The 26915-nt window shown below is 31.2% G+C and overlaps 1 protein-coding gene and 1 pseudogene across 2 annotated transcripts; both read right to left on the minus strand.

The window, feature by feature from the left end:
* Positions 1-16941: 16941 nt before the first annotated feature.
* On the minus strand, positions 16942-26251 carry LOC146952789 (BURP domain protein RD22-like). 2 transcript variants are annotated; one of them, XM_085705956.1, is made up of 3 exons: positions 26152-26251; positions 18385-18490; positions 16942-18085 (listed from the first exon to the last, which is right to left on the minus strand). In XM_085705956.1, exons 1-3 carry the CDS (start codon positions 26188-26190, stop codon positions 17307-17309), a joined length of 924 nt encoding a protein of 307 aa, XP_085562082.1. In that variant the 5' UTR covers positions 26191-26251; the 3' UTR covers positions 16942-17306. The 2 variants fall into 2 exon arrangements, with proteins under 2 accessions (XP_085562082.1, XP_085562074.1); XM_085705948.1 differs by lacking the exon at positions 26152-26251 and adding an exon at positions 18610-18742.
* Positions 23724-24954, minus strand: LOC146952790 (BURP domain protein RD22 pseudogene; annotated as a pseudogene).
* Positions 26252-26915: the final 664 nt, after the last annotated feature.

Consider the following 26915-nt stretch of genomic DNA (forward strand, 5'->3'; position numbering starts at 1 on the left):
CAATAAGATGAACTAAGAGTTTATAAAAATACTATATAAAAAAAACTCCATTTAAAATTTCCACTACCAAAATCAACCGAAGAGTGTATACTTGATACACGGGAGCGAATTTGAAAACTATTCTAATGTATACATAAGAAACTTAGACCGTCAAAGTTATTGGGTTGTCCTAACCTAATACTTTGGTTTGCTTTAATAACTAAATTTTTAGGATTAATTATGATATTTGCCAATAAGATGAACTAAGAGTTTAAAAAAATACTATATAAAAAAAACTCCATATAAAATTTTCACTACCAAAATCAACCAAAGAGTGTATACTTGATACACGGGAGCGAATTTGAACACTAATCTAATGTATACATAAGAAACTTAAACCGTCAAAGTTATTGGGCAGTCCTAACCTAATACTTTGGTTTGCTTTAATAACTCGGTTTTGAGGATTAATTCTGATATTTGCTAATAAAATGAACTAAGAGTTTATAAAAATACTATATACAAAAAACTCAATATAAAATTTCCACTACCAAAATTATCCAAAGAATGTATAACTCATACACGGGACCCAATTTGAACACTAATCTAATGTATACATATACATAAAAAACTTAAAGATTGCCAAAGTTATTGTGTTGTCCTAACCTAATACTTTGGTTTGCTTTAATAACTCAATTTTGAGGATTAATTTTGATATTTGCTAATAAGATGAACTAAGAGTTTATAAAAATGCTATATAAAAAAAAACTCCATATAAAATCTCCACTACCAAAATCATCTGAAGAGTGTATAATTGATACACGACACCGAATTTGAACACTAATCTAATGTATACATATACATAAGAAATGTAATGACTGTAAAAATTATTGTATTGTATTTGCCTAATATTTTGGTTTGCTTTGATAACTCGGTTTTGAAAATTATTTTGATATTTGTAAATAAATTAAATTAAGATTTTATAGAAATACTATATCAAAGTTTTTTTTTTTTGAAAGGACTATATCAAAGTTTTTTTAAATGCTCCATACTACATTTCCACTACTAAAATTATCCGAATAAAGTATAATTGATACATGAGACTCAAAATTACTCACCTATTAAATTATAAATTTTTTTATAGCATTATTTACTATTATATTTGTTCTCGCCGACGTACAACGACACACGTGTCGCCGCGCGGCGCAGCCGCGCTACCCGTGCTCAGCACGGGTATATCGACTAGTATACACATACAATTAAGTGATACAACTCTCAAACCTATAAAAGGATGGATTAAATTGTTTTGACTTTTATCACGATGGATCTAATAACAATCAACTACTCAATTTATTTGTGGCATAATGATGGTTGCTTGCTAGTCATTTTCACTGCAGGAAAATGTTAGTGTCTATGAAGAGTTAGTTTTAATAATCACAATTATTTTGTTGGAACTCTCACGTCAGATACTTAATCTTAATGAACATTGAGTTGAAAGCTAGAGTATGTTATACTCCCTTCGGTCACATTTATAAGCAAAAAAAACATTTTTTAGATTCATTCAATATTTAATGTATTTGGTCAATATAGAGACTAAATACATTATGTATTCAATAAATCTAAAAAGTACATTTTTGCTTATAAATGTGACCAGAGGGAGTACTAAATAAGAGGAATGCTAAGACATTCTCTTTTCAACACTATCTTTAACGCTCATTCTTTTATTTGATGAAACCAATGTATGACCTACTTTAAGTGGAACTCATTTCCAAAAAGTGAGACTCATCATGATTTAAGCCAATAAAAAAGTGAGTGTTGGAAAAAGTGTTGAAAAGAGAGTGTTGCTAGCACTGCTCTATAAATAAAGCAGCCTCTTTTCGGTGGGACTAAATCAAATCTCAATGCTTTCATATTTATGAGGTTCAACTAACATATCTCTAAATTTCTGTACAAAATTTATTATTTTTATTGATAAATGATAATATTAATATTTTCATTGTTTATTGTATATTTTCAATTAAATAATTTTGTTATCTATATTGTACTGATTATTATATTTGAACGTACCACAAACTTAAGTATATGGCAAATGCTAACTTGTGTTCTCAATGACACACGTTAAAGAATTCATTATAGAAATATATGTATTGAAAGTCGTGCATTCAACCTTTTAAAAGTTAAAATATTATGTTTTCCAATGCAAAGTTGCTCTTTTTGTGTTCCTTAACATGTGTCTTTAGAGCACAAGTTAACATGACCCTAAGTATATTGACTATATATGCCCCTCATATATTGAATTTTTTTCGAGTTCTAAACCGCGTACCCCAACTCATACCATGTAACGAAGCGAATGATGAGCTTTATATGCAAAGAACAAGTTTACTTTCATCCATGAATCTACCCCAATTCCCGATCCTTTTGATTTGAGTAAAGGTGTGTGAGCCCTTATTCATTCTTGGATCACCAATTATTTGTTACATAAACGATTGTTTTTCATGAAAACACCATTGATGTATGGAGGATCTAAGAGAACAATATTTGAAAGCTTGACGACTTCACGTTCTGCTATTAACAAGCTCAAGTAAGGTTCCAAATATCTTCTAGATTATTTTGCACAAATAAAATCCTTATGGGAGGAGTTGAACTCTCATAGACTTATGCCCAAATATCTTGATTGAATGAACAATTCCCAACAGGTATTTTTTGTTAAGGTAAAATTCTCACTAGTTACATCTCATGTTTTGTTAGTGGATCCATTCCCTTCCATTAATAAAGCTCACCAAGGATGGAAGGGCCGGCAGACAGGGGCGTAGCCCTTCATTGACAATGGGTAGTAAACGGTTAATTATGGATAAAATTGGCTTCTTGAAATGCATTTACCCAACATTATTAAATAGCTATTGTCAATTTTTATCCTTTGTTATTGCTTTAATTTACATTTCATATAAGTAAAAATTATTGTCATTTTTTCACATATTGATTAATTTTCGGATTACATTTGTTTTTAGTCTTTACAACCCTTGCAATTTTTGAGTTATGTTTCTAAGATTTTGTTTGATTTTAGTCCTTAATTTTTTGTTAGAGATTAAATACAAGACTAAAAACATTTTTTTTTTGTAAAATTTTAAAAAATTGAGACAAAAATTTAATAAATTTAAACCTAAAAAACTATAATCTTTGGGGCTAAAAACATTTTTATCTTAAATTTAATATTTTTTTTGAACAAATCAAAATGAAATATATTACTCAACACAATAGTGAATCACCCCGCACAAGGTGTGCTAAAAGTGGTGAAGCACTAAGAGTCTGATACAAAGTCAAAGACACCGATCAAGAGGCCTAACAAGAGGCCGCCTGCAACCAAAAAAATTAGAAAAAACTTACATGACACCCATACATAGAAGCGGGTGTCGCCAGCAATCATGATAACAAAAGCTAAGCGGAACTTTAGACGAAGACAACCATAAAAAGGAGTTCAACTTTAATTTTTCAACAATATTAAGAGGATTGGTGACCACATTTTTGAAGATACAATTGTTCCTATCCTCCCATATTTCCTATTTACAAGAAAACCAAATAACCTTAAAAGTCGGCTGAGTTGATTTCGACATACCCGCCAAAGTAGTAAACTGAACAAAATGCTCCGAAATTGAAGCTGAAGAAACAAAGGAAATGCCCAACCAATGGCTAATTAAATACAAGACAGAACCAAAAACATCACAACCAATGAAGAGATGACTCGTCGTCTCACTGCTACCACACCCTGCAGCACACAAATGATCGTTTTGTTGAAGTGCACGAAATGATCGTTTAATATATTTGATTTTAAAAATATTTTACTGTTCCTTTATATTTGGCCCCTGCATAAATTTTTTGCTAGCTTCGCTGCTGCCGGCAGAGGTTATGGTCCCCGCAATATATATTTTAAAAATTTTATACTATTAAATTGTTCAATATCTATATTTATTTTTTAAGATTTATTATGATATTGTATAATGAGTCTTTTTTTTTTTGTGGCCGGATTTGAACCTCGGGCTTTGCATATATTATGCATTGTTCATAGCAATTGAGCTAAGCTCACAAGGACGTATAATCAATCTTTTTGACTTAAATATATTAGTTCAGAAACACTTAAGTTTCTACAATTAAAAGTCTTTTAACAAAGTAAAATATAAAACAAACAAGGAAAATAATTTATAAGAAGAAAATGTTTTATTTTTATAATTATTATAAGAAAATATTATTTCTTTTTATACTTGTACATTTTCTTCTTAAGTTGTGCATTTGAAGATTTATTTTTTCTTTATTAAATTATAATTTTAATCTTGGTCCCTCTAAGTCTAATTTCTGGCTCCGTCCTTGAAGCTCAGTCTCTTGTTGTTCAAGAAAAAAGCAATAATGCACATCTTACTTCAATCACTTATGTTGATGAACCCAACATTCTTGTTAATGCTTCTGATTCAATAAAGCCCCAAGGTCATGACAAAGGGATTTCTGGTGGCTCCCACAACAAGAATTGCTCCAAAGATTTCATGGCCACACTATCGACTTTTGTTATCAAAAGGATGGACACCCTAACTTCAACAAGTCTAATTCTTCTATCAATGCCTCAAATTGTGAAGTTTTTGAAGTCAATAATGCAATTGGTAACATATTAACGATTCTGGTGCCAATGACCATATATGTTCCTTCTTACATAGTTTTAGTTCATTCTATAAGATTAAACATGTTAACTTCAGTTTTCCTAATGGTAACTCTATGTTAGGTAATCATGATGGAAATGCATCTTTCTCTTCCAAATTACACCTTACCAATGTTTTCACATGATTTCAAGTTGAAATTGATCTCAATAACAAAATTGTGTAATATTTGTCTTGCATTATTGTGTTTTCTACTAATAATTGTGTTATTCAAGATATGACATCGTAGAGGATATGATTTGTTTGGGTGATCAAGTGGATGGTCTATAAGAGATTGCTAGTGAATATTTCGGTTCTTGATGAAGTTCACTATCAATAAAACTGTCAATATTTCTTGTAATTCCAAAATTGTCAATTCTAGCAATGTTATTCCATTGTGATCTTTATGACATTTTAGGTTAGGCCATTTGTCCACAAAGAGAATGTTTCATATGAACCAATAATACCCTTCTATTTCATATATGATGATAAAGCAACTTGTAATATTTATCACTATGCGAAACAAAAGAAATTGCCTTATTGCGTTAGTGAATCTCATCCTTTTTCTAAATTTGAACTATTATACTTTGACAAATGAGAACCTCTTTTCATTAATTATGTTCATGGACATAAATATTTTCTCACCATCTTAGATGACTATAGTAGATATGTTTGGATTATCTTGTTAAAATCAAAATAGAGAAATGCTAACAACACATATTTTAAACACATTTTCTTTGATTGGGTAAAATTGACATGGAACCCATCAAATTTATATGAGACTCACATGAATTTTAACCAATCAAAAAGAGCGTGTTAGAAAGTGTGTGTTGGTAGCATTCCTCAATTATGAGATTTCTTTTCATGTTCAAATTTCATCAAGATGATTTCATTTCAGTTTGCATGGCTTTTACTCTTTCATTTTTGTGTTCCTGTTGATACAAATATTTCCGTTCATATTAGTTTATGTTAGTTTTTTTTTTTTTTTTTTTTGAAGTAGTTCATATTAGTGTTAACACTTACTCCCTCTGTTTCAAAATGAGTGTCGTTTTAGGTGTTTACACACATATTAAGAAATGCAATGATTAAAAGAAAGAGAATGGTTATTTTACCAAATTATCCTTATTAATTATTGGTTAGTTTTAAAAGTAATACTTTGGAAGTAGTGTGCTGAGTATTAATTGGAGGGTACAATTGAAAAGAAAAAGTTATTATTGCATTGGAAACTGAAAGTGGCATTCATTTTGAAACAAATTTTTTTGCTAAAGCGACACTCATTTTGAAACGGAAGGAGTAAAACATAATTTTTCTACTAGTCAAAATCGATTGATAGGCAATTTAAGAATACAGGAGTTTCTCTTTCATCCGCGGAAGGTTAGGCTGGAACTATTGCAGCTAAACAAGAGTTAACCCATTTTTTTTCGAAAATGTTAACCGGTGCCCCCGGGGCATTGGTTAAGGATTCTAAAAGAAGAAATTCTAAGTCAAAAAAGATACTTTTTAAGTTTTTAATGTATTGATTACACAACTATCAATACAAATATTACTATATTTGCTTCCTTAACCAGTGCCCCGGGGGGGCACTGGTTAACATGACCCTTTTTTTTTAGTCTACGAAGAGTATGTGAGTCTTGAAGACGTATGCCCTATGACTATAGCGCCACTAACCGTAATAGCTATGGATAATTAACATTTTATGGAAGGCTGCACACATTGGACCTTGTAAAAAGATCATGTTGCAAAGTGAAAAACTTGTCAATTAAATGTGCCACCCTCCCAGTAAAACTAGCGCACTACCCTCGTAGATAGCCAAGCAAAGGCTTAACAATGTAGGTCATGTCATTTTTCCAATTATCTTGTGCAATGTATTTCACAATTTATCAAACTCAAATTATTTAATGAAATTTATTCCTTTACCTTTTCGTCTTTATATATATATACACACACACACACTCTTTACTTAGTTCAATAGCTTAAACAACCAAGTTTTATTCTACTAAGTAGAGTTGGCTATATTGTAGTACTTATTATGTTTCAAGTATAAATAATGTACATTTCATACTTAAGTTTTTTTAAAACGTTTTATAGACCAAACCAATAACAAATTTCTAAGAGAGAATGAATTTCCCATTAGGAGAATCGTCCTCTAGCCAATTAACTTGAACAATTTCATCTTCAAAGTTATATTAAACATAAAAACAACACAAATTCATTCTTTTCAGACATTGTCGAACTGTTAACTATAGCCAACACACAATCATTCAACAATAGATCAAACCAAAGCTATCGTAAATAAAATAATGAGAAGAAATTAAACAACGTAAATGAACTAAGATGAAAACTAACCAAGTAAATCATAAGAACTTACTTTCAACAAGTTGAAACAAGACTTTCGATATAATCCATTGCAATAAGACCATGAATGTCATCACTGATTTTTCTTCGCTCTACTTTATCATCTTTCCTATTATAGCAAACTATGTATTCTTGATCACTTAACAACAGCAATGCATCGCCATTCTCAAATAATGGGATCAAATGACGATCTACAGAATTAAATTTAAGGAACTTAGTCCAAGACTCTTCAACTCTAAAATCTGTCATTTTCCATATAACAAAATCATTTCTGTTGGAATAATGACAAAAACAAAGACAATCCATCAACACAGAAACAATTGGCATAACATGTCTGTATATCCCTAAAGGTGTAGTTAAAGAACCCCTAAACCCTAGCAAATAGATAAATATTAATTCTACCAAAAAGAGTGCATCTTTATATATCCCCTTTTTTACTGCTTAATTGCATATATAAATAAATATTAATTCTACCAAAAAGAGTGCATCTTTATATATTGTTATGTTATAAAAAAAATAGATGTTACTATTAATTGATTTATTGAAAGGTTTTTGTTTAAATTGAAGTTGTCAAAATCTTCTTTGTAATTTACTATATCACATCGATAGATTATAGGGTCTTGTTTTGGTTCCTATCAAAATATATATTTTTTTTTACAAAAATCTTCTACAAAATTAATTTATTAATAATTTTGTAACAAAAACATTTAAGTTTAACAAAAAAAAATGTAAAATGACACCAGGCTTATATAACAAAAAATGAGTTCTTTTTTATTCGTCTAGGGCATCGAAATTCTAAGGAATGGTCCTGCCTATAATTTAACGATCAAACTGTAACCAAAATATTTAAAAAAATATCAAAGTGATTTTTTTGAAGGAATCATAGCGAAAATTAGAAGACCAAGATTGTGTCTAATATGAATATCTAAAAAATATTTAAATGAGGACATTTACCATTTTCAATAGAGAATGAATGTGATAATAATAAAAAATTAAGATTAATTTTTATTAAAATCTATTAAAAATTGAAAGGTTCATTGTTGGAGCTAGTCCATATTAGATTGCCCCAAGAACCAAAGTATAATTTAAACCTTTAAAGAAATAATTAAAAAAAATGTAAATATAAAGTAATATTTTACAAATAAAATAATTAAAAAAAATGTAAATATAAAGTAATATTTTACAAATAAATAACATAATCTGCTGCAGAAACAATTTTGTCTTTTATATACTGTTAGGAATATCTGGAACTACGGAATGTTTTCTACATTAACTCGATTTTGCTTGATTAAGTCGATTATTTGGACAGAATTGATTAACTGGCCGGTGCTTGGTAGAGAGACTGAGAGTGTACGATAAACAAGAAAGATAGAGAGATATACTGTTTCACATAAATTGATAAAATTTTGTTATTGATCTCAATTCCGTCCATCTCAACCTTGCTTGTACTCCTCTCTTTTCTCTTTCTCATCCATGAGATATGGGTGATTTTTAGCCAATTTTATTTTTTTGGGATCAACCCTTCACATCACTTTTTCTATTATCTAAATAAGTGGTTTTCTCAAAGATTTAGTTTTTCTCTTTTATTTTATTTTTCTCTTGATTTCATTGTCTAAGTGCAAAGTTGTTTTATTCTTCGTCTTGGTGCAATGTTGCTACGTGTTTGATTTTTGTTGTGATATTCGTTTGGTTTAGATTGACAAATTAACTCCGATCTATTACACGTGTAATCGATGACTTGTACATCAATGTTAAAAATATGAAGACATCGTATTTAAGTCACTTTTTATTTTTTCACATTTGTAAGCATGTTGCCACTTTATGCTATCAATCTAGATGGCGTGAGTTTGTTCACAAATTCATCATTTTTTTAGTTTTAGAAATGTTGAATTTGTGTTTTTTTTTATAATTACTCTACCATTTTGATCGAATTCATTTTTTGGTCGAAATTTTTGTTGTTATTATTGTTAAATTAATTGACTATACTCGTAATATTTTGACGATTTATTATAATATTTCATCTATATCTCTCGTTATAAATAAGAGTATTCTTGATAAAATAAAACTTCATCCATTCTAAAACAATTGTCATCCTAATATTTTTTGTTATTGCATGAATGTTCTGTTTGGTAAAAATAGCCGATAGATGATAAGTTAATTGATAGCTGATGGTTGATGGCTAATAACTTATAGTTGATAGCTTATAGCTAATAACTGATGACTGATAATTGATAAGCTAGTTGAAGCATTTGATAAAATCAACGGTTCAACTAGCTTATAAATGTAAAATGACATAAAAATGTATTCTTAATTCATAATACATCTTCTATATTATTAATTAAATTTTATTAGCTAAATTTTTTTATATTTATTTTCATTTAAGTTTTTATATTTTAAAAAACAATTGACTCAAATGCAATTTTGGTTTTGTCCTTGGAGCTCCCTTTGATTTCATAGGGTCTTTTCATTCTTACATAGACATCCACAACTTGCACTTGACAGTTAGAGATGTGCTCTCCACGAATGGTCCTCACACTCAAGTGTTGTACTTTCACCTCCCTCCTATGGTAGCCGATTTCATCAATAACATTCACATCAAGTTTAACTCCTCCGTAAAGATGCTTTCATTTGGACCCCCAACAAAAATGGTACCTACACTACGTAGAGTGGCTACACTTGGTTGTTATCCCGCACAAACACGGTAACTCATTCTAATTCTAATTCTAATTCCTCTTGGTCTTGGATTTGGAAATTAAAGCTTCTCGAAAAACACAAGTTTCTTTTTTGGTTAGCCTGCCACGACTCTGTCCCTACTCTCTTTTTGCTCAACCATAGAAATATTGCACCTTCAACTACTTGTTCTCGTTGTGGTCTTGATGATGAGACTTTCCTCCATTGTGTTCGTGATTGTAACTTCTCTCGAATCATTTGGCAACATGTTGGCTTCTATGATGCGGATTTCTACTCTAATATGGATGTGATAGATTGGTTGAAGGGTGGTTTTATGGGGGCTTCATTCTTTCCTCTTTGCTGCCACTATTTGGTGAGGTTGGCGCCACCGGAATCTCATGTGTTTAAGCAGTGATAATTGACTGCTAAGTCGCCTCTCCTACAACATTCACATATGGTAGATCCCACAAATCAAAATTCAGAAATTACACAACCCATAAATCTAAAAATCTCAACCTCGAAGTGAGTTTTTTTAGGAAAAAAAATGAATCCTTGAATGTTTAGGTGAATGGGTGTCGTTTAATTTATGAGTATTTTTCCCTTCAAACTTAGAAAATTATGGGTAAATTCTCGTATTCACAAATGATTTAAGTGCAGTTTTTGTTGTTCCCCAATAAAAATAAGACACATGTATTAAGTTTCCACGTCATCTTAATGTTGACGCTTAATTTCTAATTCTGTTTTCTATCCTCGCTTCGTGCATTCTGATTTTTTCTCGCCCTCTTTCCAATTCGCGCAAAAGAAACCAATGAATTCCAAAACTTATGTGTTTGGTTTACCATTAAAAATTAGGGACATTAAGTGGAAAACTTGCAATTTGCCAAAATAAGGTGATCGTGGAACAATAATTGATACCCTTACAACCTTAACTTATGCTGAGCCTACTTATAAGATTCTCAAGGGATTATTCATGAAGAAAATTAGAAGGGTATTCAATAGTTGAAAGTTTTACATCGTTAAAGCCATGTTATATTGTTAGTGGAATTGAAGAAATGGAATTGGGATTTGGAATGTGATTATCATCAACATATACGTAGGACTGAGTTATAGAGTAACAACATATACGTGGACCAAGAAATGGACCAAGTCATTTAGACCATAAAGAAATAGTAACTCATGATCTTCATCTTTATTGCAATTGCAAGATCGGAGTAGAATATCTTATACGTAGGACCAAGTTATAGAGTAGGATACAATCTGATAACAAAAAAAAAAGCACGTTCAAGTCATTCCATGCTGCAGCTGTAAGATGATAGGAGACTAAACTTTGAGCAATTAGTAGAATAATAGAGCTTAGATTTCAATTATGCACCAAATAATTACATAGTTTCTAAAATACTAGTTTTTAGCGTCGATCTAAAGCCCACGCTAAATGGAAAAGCTGACACTTACAGAAATTTAGCGTCCAGATGAGGTTAAAACGGTTGAAACTAAACCATAGCGTCGGTCTAAAGCTATCCAAAGTTAATATAACTTCAGTCCAGCCGGATTAAAACTCGACTCTATTGTCATTCGACACTAATTACGCAAGCATATGAAAAGTCAACCTAATCATTTAACGTCAGTCTAGCGGACGCTATGTAATGATATTTTCTTTTTTATGCATAAAAGTTTCCCCTTATAGAAAGCAATTTCTTTGTTTTTGTACATGTTGATGTCGCTAAATTAGGAGTGGTGACCCTATTTTTCCATGTATGATATAAACTTCTTCTCTAATATTAATTATTAAGAATCTGATAATATTATTTATTAAAAATCTAATAAAATAAAGTAGTAAACAAAAAATTAATAATTAATAATATAGTATAGTTTAGCATAATATATTTATTAATTAAAATCATTATAATAATTATTATGTTATCGGTAATTATTACTTCCTTTGTCCCATATTATGTGACATAGCATGTTATGTAACTACTAGAAAATTTGAATTTAGCTACGGAAATTTGTAAGGGTGTATATTTCGTCGCAAATTGTGATGGATTTTGTGAGGGTTTGGAGAAGATGCAATAGCGACGGGTTTTGCGAGGGATTCAGTCGTCGCTATTATTCCTTCATAATTTCCGTTAGAAATGTGAGATTTCCAAGTTTTGTGAGGGATTTAGCGTCGGTTTTGTGCCATCTATAACTGTTCCGTCAAATATTCCGTCGTATATTCCTCTAATGCCTAGCGACGTCCTTGGATGTCGTCACAAAGAGATTTTCACTTTTTTTTTATTAGGGGAAATTGCAGTTACCTCCCTGAGGTTTTCCGAAACAACAAACAGACCCCCTTTAGTTTTTGAAAATCATTCGCCTCCCTTAAAACTTAACAGTGTTTACTGTCGTTAGAGAAAGCCAAAAAAAACATTGCAATCATTCCTTCATATCACTTGTGCAGTTGTGCTCTCCACCTCTTTCTCTCCGACCATCACATTCATTTTTGTCATGTTTTTCTCCTAATTCCTCCAACTTGCCTTGGTTAACTCAAAAGCGTTATTCTTTTCTTTCACCCAATTCTCGCATGAACACGGTTTTGACCTTGGTTGGTGAGGATTTCACCAAATATAATTTGGGACAATGATAACATAATTTTGAATTTATTTCACTGTAATTTTTTTTTGAAGGATTTCACTGTAATTTTTGATCTTGTGTTGTTTTGTTTTGATGTAAATTCATTTTTCTACTTGATATGAGCAAACAAAATATAGTATTTTCTTGGATTTATTTTCTGATTAATAGACGATATCTTTTTCATCTAAACAAAATGTCTTGGCATCGGTTCCTTCCAAACAAATCTGGTTGTTGCAATTGATGATGAGTCTTGCAAAATTTACAATGGTGATAGACCGATTGTCATTTAGTGCCAAACAAACCTTTGGTGGAGTACATTATATTGTTGAGGAGGTAGAGAAGTTGCTGACGAGGTAATGGATGAGAAAAAATTCATCAGGTTCCATAGGATCTTTGGCTTGTTATTCTTTGTTTTGTACATAAATGGACATCAATTCTAATCTTCCACATTTGACTTTTAACGAAGCAAAAACGGCGTGAAGTTGGAAGGGGTGTGTGTGCACTTGGAGAAAAAAAATAAGGGAGGTGAGTGTAATTGTACCTTTATATTAAATGATGCCCTTTATATTAAATGATGCAAAAGTAAATTAATTAAAATTAATTAAAAATTTATGGGTGAGCTGAGACTAGAACATGATGCAAAAGTAAATTAATTAAAATTAATTAAAAATTTATGGGTGAGCTGAGACTAGAACCCACGACCTTGTAAAAGCAATCAAGAATATTTACCACCAAACCATGGTGGCTCATTTATTATTTTGTTTAAATGGTTTTCATTAGCACTAAGATACAACAGTTTTTTTTTTTTTAAAACCTTTCCTTTTCGTCCACTAACAAACGCTTGACCCCACTAATTTGTATTTTTTTAGGTTTTTTTCTTCATTTTCACTTATTTTTTATTCAAATTTAAATTTTAATTCAATTATTATTGTTTTTATTAATATGTAAAAAAATATCACTTATGTTTTATTCAAATTTAAATTTAATTCAATTGTTTTTATTAATATGTCAAAAAGGGCGCATTTATGGTTTGGGAGCAGAGGCAGGAAAATACAAGTCTTCTTCATCCAGATCATCTGACGGCATCTGACAATCTGAATATAAGCATATGAGGACTGCAATATCTAAAATGTCAGTTGAAAACATTGAACTCAAGGAGCGGTTGAAGACTAATGAGGAATTGATTCGTGCATCACATGAGGAGTCACGTTTAGTTTGAGAGCAGTCACATTTAGTTCAAGAGCTGTCACAGGAGGATTCAAGATTGCTCCAAGAGTAGTTCCAGAAATTCATGGAGTCTTTTGGATAAGGTCATTCACATCTACCTCCATATCGACCTCATCCTTCGAGTTAGGATCAATATCTATGTCCACCTACTTGATTATTTATCATATTATTTTGAGAATTTGATTATTACTTTTAGTTTCTTGTAAATGTTATAATACTATTTAGTAATTATTTCAATATATTTTGATGCAAAAGATAACTAGTGTCATTCTAATGAACGCAACAAAAAAGGTTTTTCATCAAATATTAATGTGATTTTTATCGTATTTTGTTTTTCCTAAAAGTTTTGATATTTGTGGTACATCTTGTCTTAAATTCCAATATTATTTTGAGAAAGAATTGAGAAAATTCCTAAATTAATATTAAAGCAAAAAAAAAATTGCTATTTGCGACGGAAAATCAAAAAGTCAAAAAAAGTTTGTCCTATAAAGTAGCGTCGGTCAATAATGTGTCGCTAATCAAATTCCCAGAAATTTAGCTACAAGAGTATTCCCTCAGAAATTTGCCATGGTATTTCCCTCAGAAATTCGTGACGGTTATATATTGCGTCGTTAATCTGTGACGGAAAATTGGGTTTCAAATATCCATCTGAGGTTTAGCGTCAGATATTTGCACTTTGCGACCGAGTGAAAACCGCTGCGACGAGTGCAGATCTGATTTTCCCTCGCAAAATTTTTCCAACCACATTAATACCATGGTTTGGCTGCGTCGCAAAATCCGTCAGAAACACGTTTGCGACGGAATTTAGCCTAGTTTGCGACGATATATGGTCGTCGCTAAATTGAATATTTTTTTTAAATTAGGTCATTTAAAATGGACGGAGGGAGTATTAATTTTTGAAAAAAAAAAAGAATTCCGTTTCTTAAACAAATTAAAAAGTAAAGTCGTTTAAAAAAAAGTAGAAAGCAAAGCGTGTATATTGATACAAGTGTTAGCTTTCACTACAAGAAAGTTGCTACTTAGCTTCAAAAATTTTAGCTTCAGACCTTTTCTGATGCTAATTTCGTATGTTAGTGTCTGTTTAGCATCCACAAATCCTGATGCAAATGTGTTTTTTAAGAATCATTTATTTTATAAAATTTAGCTTCAGTTAGATAGACGCTATTTGTTGATGCTATATTTTTTAATTTAATTATCTAAGTAGCATCTACAAAATCTGATGCTAAATTTTCTAATTTACAAATAGCTTCTACGATGTCTGATGCTAAATAATTTTACTCATTTTTTTTATCTTTTCTTTTTTTCTTTTTTTTTTGTCAATATTTCGTTTCCCACACTTTTTCCCCCAATTTTTTCACTTTTCCCACACTTTCACTAAATAACACTTTCCCAAAATAACTTAGAGCCAAATGTTTCTTCACCAAAATCCCAAGTTCACCCAAATCACAATTTCACAAAAATCATGAGCTTTACTCACAATTTCACCACCCTATTCACAAATCCACCAAAATCGTGAGGTATAATCACGATTTCACACTCCCAAATCAGGATTTCACTTCTCAAACCTATAATCACGATTCCTCAATCAGCTTTTGTTCTCGCATCGTACTTGTTGTTTGCTGCTTCGCCATTTGCTGCTTGTTGTTGCTCTTGCAGATTTTTCAAAACGGTAGGTTTCTTTTCTCTCTCAACTCCTTTGTTCTCATGTTCACTGTTGCTCTATTCGATTTCACTCAACCAAATCACGATTTATTGCTCTGTTAGCTGCTTATGGGTTTTCTATTTCTTTCCTTCAATTTTTAAGGTTTGTGGGTTCTAAAGATATATAATTTTTTAGGGCATTTTGTTTGTGGTTTATGGTTTGTGATGATCTCTTATGATTTCTAGGAACATCAGGAGCATACATATATTGCAGCAGCCATGTTCCATACCAACGGTATAATAGACAGGAAGAGTTTGAGTTTCTCCATGATTTCACCATGAAGCGCAACAATGGCATATTAAAGCTTTGGTTCGCGTTTCTGGAAGCTGAGAAAGTTAAAGACAAGGGAGAGAGGTGTGTACAGGGGCCCGGTTTTGACAGATAACGTTGGAATAATAGTGTACAAATGCATTTCAGGGCACGATTTCATGGGATCTGGACTCTATAAAAAGCTTTATTCTTCATGTTTTGAGAGAGGCTTCACGAGAGAGAAACTTGAGAAATCAAAGGAGATAACTTTAGGGTTGAGGGTCTTTGATTAAGGTTCTCTTGAGAGGTTCTTTTGGGTTGGGAAACATCTGTAAACACCTTGGGTGAGTGAAAATCATTGACTGTCTTGTTCATTGGGAAAATAGTAGAAATTAGGCTGTGTTCTTTGTAAGCTTGTTGAAGCTAATTTCATGTAACCTTTTTATATCTCTTTGTAAAGTACTCATTGATAAGGAATTGAAGAGATCAATCTCTCCCATAAACATTTCTTGGTGTGTTTGTTTCTCTTCTCTCTTTATCTTTTGCTTGTGATTGTTTTTCACTTGGTTCCTAGATTAGGTCTAGATTTGTTATTGCTGTTATTGTTTGAGGTTACTTTGACATTGGTTATTACTTTCCTTTACTCCACACATCATAATTTATTGGTGTGAGACTGTGAGTTTTGAGTTCGAATTTACAATACCATATTTAAAACGGAATAAAAAACTAAGCTTTCTCTGGTTATGACAATACTCATCTTACATTTCTAAATTTATTATCTCTTACATATTAGTTTTGTTTAATCTATTGATCTTGATAAAATACTAATCTGAATGACATTTGGTATGTGTTTAGCAAAAGAAAAACTATATAATAGAGTAATAAGTTATGCCTTGCCTTTTTTTTTTTTTCTTTCATTTCTCCTTTCTCCCGTGTTCTTTTTGAAAAAGATTACGTGCGCATTTAATATGGATGTCTAAAAAATAGTTTAAAGGTGATTCTCTATCATTTTTTTAACATCAAACACAAATTTTATTGATAGAAAGCAAATATAAATACAAGGGTACTATATTCACAGAAGAGATAAAGTACAAGGACTACTCAAACCATTCCTAAATAACTGAAAACACTAAACAAAAAATTCGTCCCAATATGACCCAAAAAAAAAAACACTATCTTAACGTACAATCATAAATCATTCATAGAATAAACAAGGAGGTCCCTTCTTCTTTCCAAAAACCAGTGCCAAGATACGACCTTGGTGGAATCCGCCACCTCTCCTACACTAGTAGATTTTGACGAGATTATTTTGTCATTCCGCGCCTTTCAAATTGACCATAATTCCGTTTGCCATATTAAAAGGAGGTCCTTTCTCCTATTCCCTTTCTGATCGAAAAAGAAAAACATTTGAAGTACAAAAGAAAATAAATTTTCCGGCAAGACTAAGACCAAACCCTACCAAACGAAGACTTTAATCCAAATCTTCCCGGCAAACCTATTCTCTACATGTTCTTTCGATTAAATTGGTGAGACAAGTTTGGGGTACAACATATATAAAATACCTTTAAAAATACATATATAAAGTAATTAAACAAACATTATTTATTTATTTATTTATTTATTTTTTGAGCAAAACAAACATTATTTATATTAGCTACGACATACAAAGTTTTTATTTAAAGTTACATTGAAGACCATTTTACGACCATACTTGAGGAGATTTGAACTCCGTCTCTATCGTAGGACATTCAAAGTAACTTAATTTATAATACATATTTTTGAAGTAGCTTCTATATACATAGTGGTTATTATTGAAGGAGATCCAATTGGTGTTTTTACTTGGAAAACCAAACAACTTGACCCTGTTGTAGGATGTGGCAAACTGGAACAGTTCCTTTTTGAACTTTGAGCACTTGAAAAGCCAAATGTTTAGGACTCCATTGTGAAGTATCAGTGTGACAAATAGCAGCAGCTTTAACTCTACTTCCATCAGCACCTTCCAAAGGCACATAGTATACTTTAGTTGCATCTGTTTTGTGGCAGTAAAAAACTGCATAAGGGTAATTCCGTTTGTGGCACACAACCAAATTGTTCTCTCCCATTTTCTTCACTCCGTTTGCTATTACATATTGTTGTAAACCACTTTCTCCATTTACTTCTGTTGAAACAGTGTCAACATTGTTTCCAAGCTTCGAAGTAGTGAAATCAACCATAGATTCCAATGATGTCACACAAAGCTTTTCCTCTCCTTTGATACCATATGCTTCACACTCACTTATTGTGTTCTTCACAATTTCAGATTCCGTCGATCCTTGCTTGATGGAGAAGTAGTTAAGGATGTTTTCCACTTTGTTTGATGAAAATGGTATGGAATTAGCAACGTCGCGAGGCAAGAATGTTGGTCCATGGTCTGATGTCTTTGTGAATTGCATGTTGAATTTTGTACCATGATGCAAGTCCTTTTCCAATAAGAACATAGCCAAATTTCGATTATCATGTAATTCTGCTTCATTTGCATCATTTGCATAAAAATAAATTGGAGCTGCATCATATACTATCCTTGTTTTTCCATTAACACTGATTTTTCCATCATCCACTGATGTTCCACCCTTTCCTACGTAAAAGAAACCTCAAGCTCAAAAAAAAATTATAGAATTTACATATTTTTTTCTAATGAGGTTTGCACCGGCAACTCACATCTTTGTGAGATGCGACCTAATTTTTACCAACTGAATCAACTTTTTCGTTAATTATCATATGCATATTTTGCCATCAACTTTAGCTTTTCCCTTCATTAAACTAAATATAAAACTATATAATCGATAAATATTTAATTAACACACTTAAATTTATTCAAATGCAAATTTTAAAAATTAAATAGGAATAGAGGAAGTATATATCTAATTTACTAACTTGGGTGAAGGATATCTGAGATGGTTTTTGGAATTTGAGTTGTGGGAAGTTTTGACTTCCAATACAATTCAGGTGGTAAGGCCGCATGGGTTGCCACAAGTGCAAGCTGCAATACAACATTTATCATATTTTAGTATTTATTTATGAAATGAAATAATGCTAAAAAGGTAATATATGGGAAAAATATATGCTGACACTTGATAGATTAGAAATTTGGAAACTTACATTGAGAGAGATAAAGATGGATAGGTAAGGAAACTCCATAGTTAAAATTAACTAGAGCTCCAACTAATTGGTAAGTGAAATTAAAGGTTGTGAAGTTGAGGAACTGAAAGCAAGATAGAATGAGACCCGTAAGTGGGCTCACACACGATTTATATATTCTGAAATGAGGAATTATTTACTTACCAGAGACTCTAAAGGTCTATTTGACAAGGACATGAACATGTACCATTTTTAATGGAAAATGCATTTTTTGGTTACAATGGAAAATGAATTTGATAATAATAATAAAAAAATGTACTAAAAATTGTAAGGTTTTTTTTTTGAAGAAAAAAATAGTAAGGTTATTGTTTTTTTAAAGAAGTAAGGTTTTTTTTAAATAGTAAGGTTATTGTTTTTAATTAAAGAAATAATTAAAAAATAAAAACATAAACTAATATTTTACAAATAAATTTGCACAAAAAAAATGTATTTTACAGATCAATAACATAACCTACTGCTGAAACAATTTTGTCTTTTATATCTTGTGAGGAATATCAGGAACTGCGGAATGTTTTCTAGATTAAGTATAGTTTGCTTGATTGCAAGTACGTAACTACCAAAGTGACACACTTTTTCTAGATTAAGTCGATTATTTGGACAGAATTGATTAACGGGTTGCTTGCAAGAGAGACTCAGAGTATGCGATAAACAAGAAAGATAGAGAGATTAAATGTGTTTCACATAAATTGATAAAATTTTGTTACTGATCTAAACAATCTATCCGTCCCTCTCAACCTTGCTTGTACTCCTCTTTTTTTTTTTTTTTGACCACCTTTTCAAATTCGCATCACTTTTTTTTTTAATCAATTAATCCAACGGTTAGAGAAATTCACCATAAAGATGAATAAGTGGATGTTTGGAATTCGAACTCCGGCCCCTACATATAATATGCATTATCCCTTAACAAGTGAGTTAAGTCCACTTTTTCTTTTGGCTTAAATATATTTTTTGTCATTTATCTTTTATTTAAAAATTCGTTTTGATCTTTTATCTTTTATCTAAATCGTTTTAATCCGTATCTTTTTAAAATGGTAATATTTTAGTCTTTTGACATATCACCATTTGAAAAAGATATCATCATTTTAAAAAGATAGAAGACTGAAACGAATTAAAAAATAAAAAATAAAGGTTGAGGCAAGCCGGTCCTCTTTCTTCTTTTTTATTTTTAATTGTTGTTAAAGGCCTTAATGTTATGATGAATGTGTTAGTGGCGGCTGATTTTTTTTCTGGTTACAAGGTGGGAGCCTTTGATTTAGTTTCCATCACCCACCTTCAATTTGCTGATGATACTCTGTTGGTTGGAGCTCAATGTTGGGCTAATATCAAAGCTTTGAAATCTTGCTTCTTCTCTTTGAAGCTTAATCTGTTGGAAACCCACCTGGGTTGACCTGGTAGTATTGGCTTAGGACCTAAGAATGTGCTCATTCTCAAGGTCTCAGGTTCGATTCTCTACAGTGCCAATAATTTAGGTCGATTAATTTACCTTCTTAAAAAAAATATTGTTGGATTGTAGGTATTGAGCGAATAGATGGATACTCTACCACCTTTGCACTAAACTCTTATCCAAAAAGATAAATATTTGTTGTATTATATATTTATAAAACTAAATTGAATTTTTTTAAGGTATTTTTTACTAAACCTTTTGAAGTTTTTTCACTGAATAATCAACCATAACTTTGTTGTATTGAATTTAGGAACCCTATTATTCAGTTTAGCTAAACCTTTAAATTTTGGGTTTGAATTTAGGAACTCTATTATCCGTCATTGTTTCAAATACCTCTGAGAAAGTAAGAACCGACACGTAAACCTCTGAGCGTAAATGTATCTCTCTATAGGACTGACAACCCTAAACACTGAAATCCGTCGGAACTCTGGTGTAATGGTTGCAACAAACAGCTAGAGGGCAATGAACCCATATCTCTGAGAAAGTAAGACCGCACATGTACCTGTGTGATCAGCAGGTGCAACTTGACAACTGATAGGTAGTAAAATCCCACTAACTCGTCATTTAGATCAGAAATGCTAAAAGTTGAATAAGACTTGATTGTTACGTAATTCCAACAAATAAATAGAGGGGATTTGAAGAATCCTAACCGCCGCTAACATTCTGCAATCAAAACCAGTAAACTTTGCTCTGTTGCAAACATATTAAATTGCAAAACTCTAAATCCCTATCTTTATTTATTTTTATTGTTCTCAAATAAGTGACGTGAATTGCCTAGTTAGAACGACAATTCATGTAGATACGATACTCTACTTACACTTTAGTACTTGGTAAACGATTTGGTCCACTTGCCTAAATCCGACCATCACTTGTGTATTAGGCAACTCATCTATCTTCATCGTCTTTTATATACTTCTCAAGTTCATCAAACTTGATGTGCATGCTTTCTCCCATAGTCTGAATTCTCAGATTGTATATTACATAGGCCTTTAAGGCGGTAGATTATCCAAGAAAGATTCATTTGTCTAACTTTGATTCAAATTTTCCAAGGTTTGTCCTAATAATTAAGGATATAACAATAATATATACCCAAAAATATGAAAATAAGAACTATTTAGTTTTCTATCTTTTCAAAGTTCATATGAGGGTTTTGTTCAAAATCTTTCTAATTGAAACTTTGTACATAATATAATATGCGTTGATGGCCTAAACCCAAAAGTATTTTTTAACATTGGCTTCATTTAAAAGGGTTTAGCCATTTTTTGCAATGTTATATTTTCCTTTCAAGAATTTCATTTTGTTGTGGAGTCCTTGGACATGAAAATTTATTAGAAATTCTATTCTCATCATTGAATATCTTAGAATGATTCATTTTTCAAATTCTCTCTCTCTATGATCACTCCTTACTGAAATGATGTTCATGTCTTTCTTGTAACACCCCAATTTTTAATATTAATTTATTAGTATTATTATTAGATACTATTAGTACTATATATTATTATTAGTAATAATATTGATTTGTTTGATATTATTGGTTAAATTATTCATATTTAATGAGTAATGTGGTGGATGAGTCAATTTAGTAATTAAAGGATGGGAGGAAATAAGAGTTGGGAAGAAAAATAGTGTTTTGGTGAAGCATAATGAAGTAGGGTGCAATTAGTAGTGCATTAGTAAAATTGGGCAAAAAGGAGATGTGAAAAGTAAGTTGAGTAATGTTTTAATTAAATTAACATAAGGAGGTGCAGATAATAAGTCTGTCAAAGAATAAGTGAGTAACAACAAACTTAGTTGATGATTATAAATAGATAAAAACATTAGGAAAATATGGTTGCAACAAAGAAAAGATTAGAGATCAAAACTTGGAGAGAGATTTCATCGTAGGAATTCATCAAATTCCGCATACTAGAGATAAAGGGAAGTTTTATTCAATCTAAGGCTGGTATATTCATGTGGTAGTGAGGAGTCATTAACCTCTGATGTTTTTCCTTATTTCTTTTGACGATTATGTTATAATTATGTTCTTTGATGTAATTATATATTTGATTTTAGTTCTGAATTGTGATGTTTTCATACTGAATGTTTTATGGTATATACGTGATCGATTCTTGTTTAAGATTTAAGTAAAAGAGGATAGTCATCTTAATGCAATGAGAAGGGTTGTGTCGAAGGGTATGTATATGTTTAGTTAAATAAAGTTAGATCTAGATTGGTTCTTGAGTGTGCGAATGGAATTATATTGAAGGATTGAATTGGACTGTGATTAGCTTCGGACTTAATATAAATGACAGACTGCGAAGAAAAAAATATAATCTTAAGCAAAGTTGAGTGGAAAGAAGAGAATAGATTAGATTGTTAATAGTAGTATATGTCTATATGTTATTATTATAACACGTGGTGCTTGCCATGCTAGAATATATAGTAATGTAAATGGATTCTTAATTCTTAATTAGCATGTTTACATGGTCTTGGTAATTGGTAGTTATTATCTCCATAGTTTTATAATAGTTATATACAGCTACGGAAGGAACCCGTATACTTTTTAAGAAATTAGCATGAACCACGATATGGACCACTATCTTAACCTCATTTCGTATCTAATGGCCTCACATAAGGGACAACAAGAATGAAGAAATTTATATAAGTTATTTGAAAAATTTTAATCAAGAGACTTGGTTCTTATCATGTGAAATTGATGTGTTATTTGACGATGCGTAATTGATATGTTATTTAATGATGTTGTATTTAACGATAATGTTATTTTAAAGTATGTATTGTCGAGTTTTAAAATATGTGTATTGCTGATGTGATCGATTGCCCAAATCAGCAATCCAAAGGATATTTAACAACAAAGTTGAAGTCCTAATTAAGGGATGTCGTAGATTGGTGTGAAATCTGGCCACATGTTGAGTACTAGCCGAGAAGAATTGAGTACTTTAGTAGTACCTTGGACAAAGAATATCTCTTATTCCTCTGGCCTTTTTTCACTCTTAAGGACACACTAGGGTAGGGTTGTCCCATTTGTATGACAAGGGAAAGACACTACATATAGAGCATCAGGGTTTCACGATTGCCTATGTGTGGTTTGTACCTAAGTCCTCTTGTTGATGTTTTCCTTCTTCCTCGTTGATGTTTTTCCTTCTTCCTCATTATGAGCCAAAACACTTGTGTTGGATTATGTTAAATTTGATTATGACTTAGTTATTTTATACAAAAAAAGTCATAGACTCTGTTGGTTAACCAAATCAGCCGAGCCACTAGTTTACAATGATTTTGGGCGAGTCAAAACAATTATCGATGGTCGGGCCAAACTAGAGTCGGCATAATGTATAGATGTCTAAAGCAAATTTTATAGGAGATCTTTTAATATAAAATAAAAATAACACAGGTTTAATTTTATAAAAAAAAATAAAAAATAAAATAGTTTTGTTGAGTATAAGATTTAAAACTTATGTCAAGGAGGATATGAGACTCAAATCCTAACCAAATTAGCTGAAGAAAAATCTATAACAAATCTGATATAATTTTTTAAGTCTTTATGTATCCAAAATTGAGGTCCAATGATTTAACTTTGATCGCTCAAACATGGACATACACAACCTAGTAATCATATAAAATAATTAAACATTGCTTAAATTAGCAATTTAAAAAGTGTTTATTTAAAGTGGCAATAATTACCATTTTACAATTATTCATGAGGAGATCTAAACTCCATGTATTCATATTACAAAAGGATGGATCATACAAAGTACCTTATTTCAAATGCAGGTATTATAATACCCCAATTATTATTCAAGGATGTATACATGACTATCTAAAGCCAAACATTATCATCCTCTAGCAATTTATTTTTTAGAAACCCAAATAACATGATCCTGTGGGACAAAGTGGCAAACTGGAACAGTTCCAGGTTGAACTTTGAATTGTTTGAAAGCGAAATGTTTAGGATTCCATTGTGAACTATCAGTGTGACACACAGCAATAGCTTTAACTTTGTTTCCATCAGCACCTTCCAAAGGCACGGAGTAAACTTTAGTTGCATCTATTTTGTGACAGTAAAACAATGCATAAGGGTAATTCAGTTTGTGGCATGCAACAATTTTGTTCTCACCCAACTTCTTAACTCCTTTTGATATTATATATTGTTGTTTATCACTTTCTTTGTTCACTTCTGTTGAAACAGCTTCAACATTGTTTCCAAGTATAGAAGTAGTGAAATCAACCATTGATTCTAATGATGTTACACAACTCTTTTGCTCTCCTTTGATGTCATTTTCTTCACACTCACTAATGGTATTCTTCACAATTTCAGACTCTTTTGATCCTTGCTTGATAGAAAAGTGATTAAGGATTTTTTCCACTTTGTTTGATGAAAAGGGAATGGAATTAGCAACTTCACGAGGCAAAAATGTTACTCCATAGTTTGAGGTCTTTTTGAATTGCATGTTCAATTTTGTACCAAGATGCAAGTCTTTTTCCAAGAAGAACAAGGCCGCAATTGGATTATCATGTAGAAATTGTGTTTCACTTGCATCATCTTTTCCATAAACCATGAAAAATCTATTTGGATCATCATGCAATTGTGTTTCACTTGCATCATCTTTGCCATAAACCATGAAAAATCTATTTGGATCATCATGCAATTGTGTTTCACTTGCATCATCTTTGCCATAAACCATAAAAAATCTATTTGGATCATCATGTAATTGTTTTTGACTTGCATAATCTTTGCCATAAACCATGAAAAATCTATTTGGATCATCATGTAATTGTTTCTGACTTGCAGCATCTTTGCCATAAACCATAAAAAACCTATTTGGATCATCCAAGGTCTCACTTTCCCCATTTGTTTTTCCATTAGCTGTGCCTACATTTCATTACAAATTTATTTAGATTTTCTCTTAATGGATGCAAGTAGGTTAAATATGCTAGGCTTAAACGCATTTTTGGCCCCCTAACTTTGCACTAGTTGCGATTTTAGCCCCTACTAAAAAGAACACATTCTAGTCCCCTAAGTTCCGCCCATTTTGCAACTTTCAATTTTGATAATTCAAAATCAACCATTCAAGACACTAGAAGATCAAGAAACCAGTCCTAAGCCATATTATTTGCCCTATAAATCTGAAACTTGCACAATAAAACACCCCACTTGTTTTTACTGTCTTGAATGATTGATTTTGAATAATCAAAATTGAAAGTTCCTCAAAAAAAAAAATCAAAATTGAAAGTTGCAAAAGTGGGGAAACTTAGGGGGCTTGAATGTGATTTTTTTTTAATAGGGGGAGAAAATTAGAGGACCAAAAGTGTGTTTAAGTCAATATGCTATTGTCCCCACAAATATACTGTGTTTTGCTTTTACTCCCACTAAGAATGTTTTTTGTTTTTCATCCTTGTAAATATATCACATTTTAATTTTCGGTGTTTGTTGTTTTGTATGTTTTAATCCCTACACAATTTAATTATATTTGAAATTTTTCATATAAATAGAATATTTGATTTTAGTCATTCCAATGTGAGTGAATAAAAGTTGACTCAAATATAATAACATGGAACAAAAGCAAAATAAGGTATATTTGCATAACTGAAAATATAAAATAAAATTACAAAGGACTTTCTTCACAAAAAAAATTACAAAGGACTAAAAGGAAAAAATAATATATCTGTTGTGTCCAAATACATATTTAAACCAAGTAAATATAAAATTGTCGATAAATTAAAGAAATAATCGATATAGTAAAGATATAACTAGTAATTAGTCGGAAAAAAAAAATATTTGTTTTTCTTGAAAACAAATTGATAATTAAATAGAATCTATGATAGTACTATGTACTGGAGATCTATAATGGCTTTTGGCATTTGAGTTGTTGGAAGTTTGGACTTCCAGTACAATTCAAGGGGTAATGCAGCATGGGTTGCAACAAGTGCAAGCTGCAATACAACATACAACTTATTTTAGTATTTATTCATTAACTAATACGTAAAGAGGAATCAAAAGTTAAAGAATAAGTGGGAGAAATGTTAGGTGCAAGCTGGAATATAGTTTGGAAATTGGTGCTTACATTGAGTGAGATAAAGATGGATACATAAGCAAACTTCATAGTGTGGAAACAAAGATTGAGAAGTAGAGGAACTGAAAGCAATGTAGAATGAAGATCCCTAAGTGGCCTTACACATCATTTATATAGATTATAGATGGTCCATGATTTTAAGTAATTTTATTTTAATGAAGACTTTCATGATTTTTTTATGATTTTTTTAAGTATTAACTGTAAATAAAATATATTTAAATAATTACAACAGCACTATTTTTTTTTTATAAATCAATGAGGTGTAGAGGCATCACAAAGAAGAAAACATTTCAGCTAGACTAGCTACTAGCCCGATTTCTCACAATCATCAACAGCACTTCAAATTTGAACGTGCTAATATTATTTATTTTGTTGAAGTGCTCAAAGAAACATGTTTGTTATTAAGAATAGCATGCCAATGGGGTGGGTTGGGGATGAGTTTTACATTCTCCGTCCCCATATCTGATTTTCATATACTTACCTGTTACTCTACCCATATCCAACGGGATGATAAATTGAACCTCATCCCCGTCCCCGTTCGGGTATCCCCGCCCCATCCCCGCATTGAATAATTTTTTTAATAAAAAATAGAAGTTTTTTGCAACTCTTGGAGAAATGTTGTAATGCATTTTCAAGCAATATGCTCACTTTAACATTTGTTAGACCAATTGATTTAGTTGCTCCTTTAAATATCAATGGTAGTTTTTATAACACGACAATTATCAAACAAAATAACATGGCATATCAACGTAAAG

Source organism: Medicago sativa, chromosome 1 (genome assembly GCF_051527215.1).
Source record: "Medicago sativa cultivar Bolivia chromosome 1, Bolivia_mono, whole genome shotgun sequence".
NCBI lineage: Eukaryota > Viridiplantae > Streptophyta > Magnoliopsida > Fabales > Fabaceae > Medicago > Medicago sativa.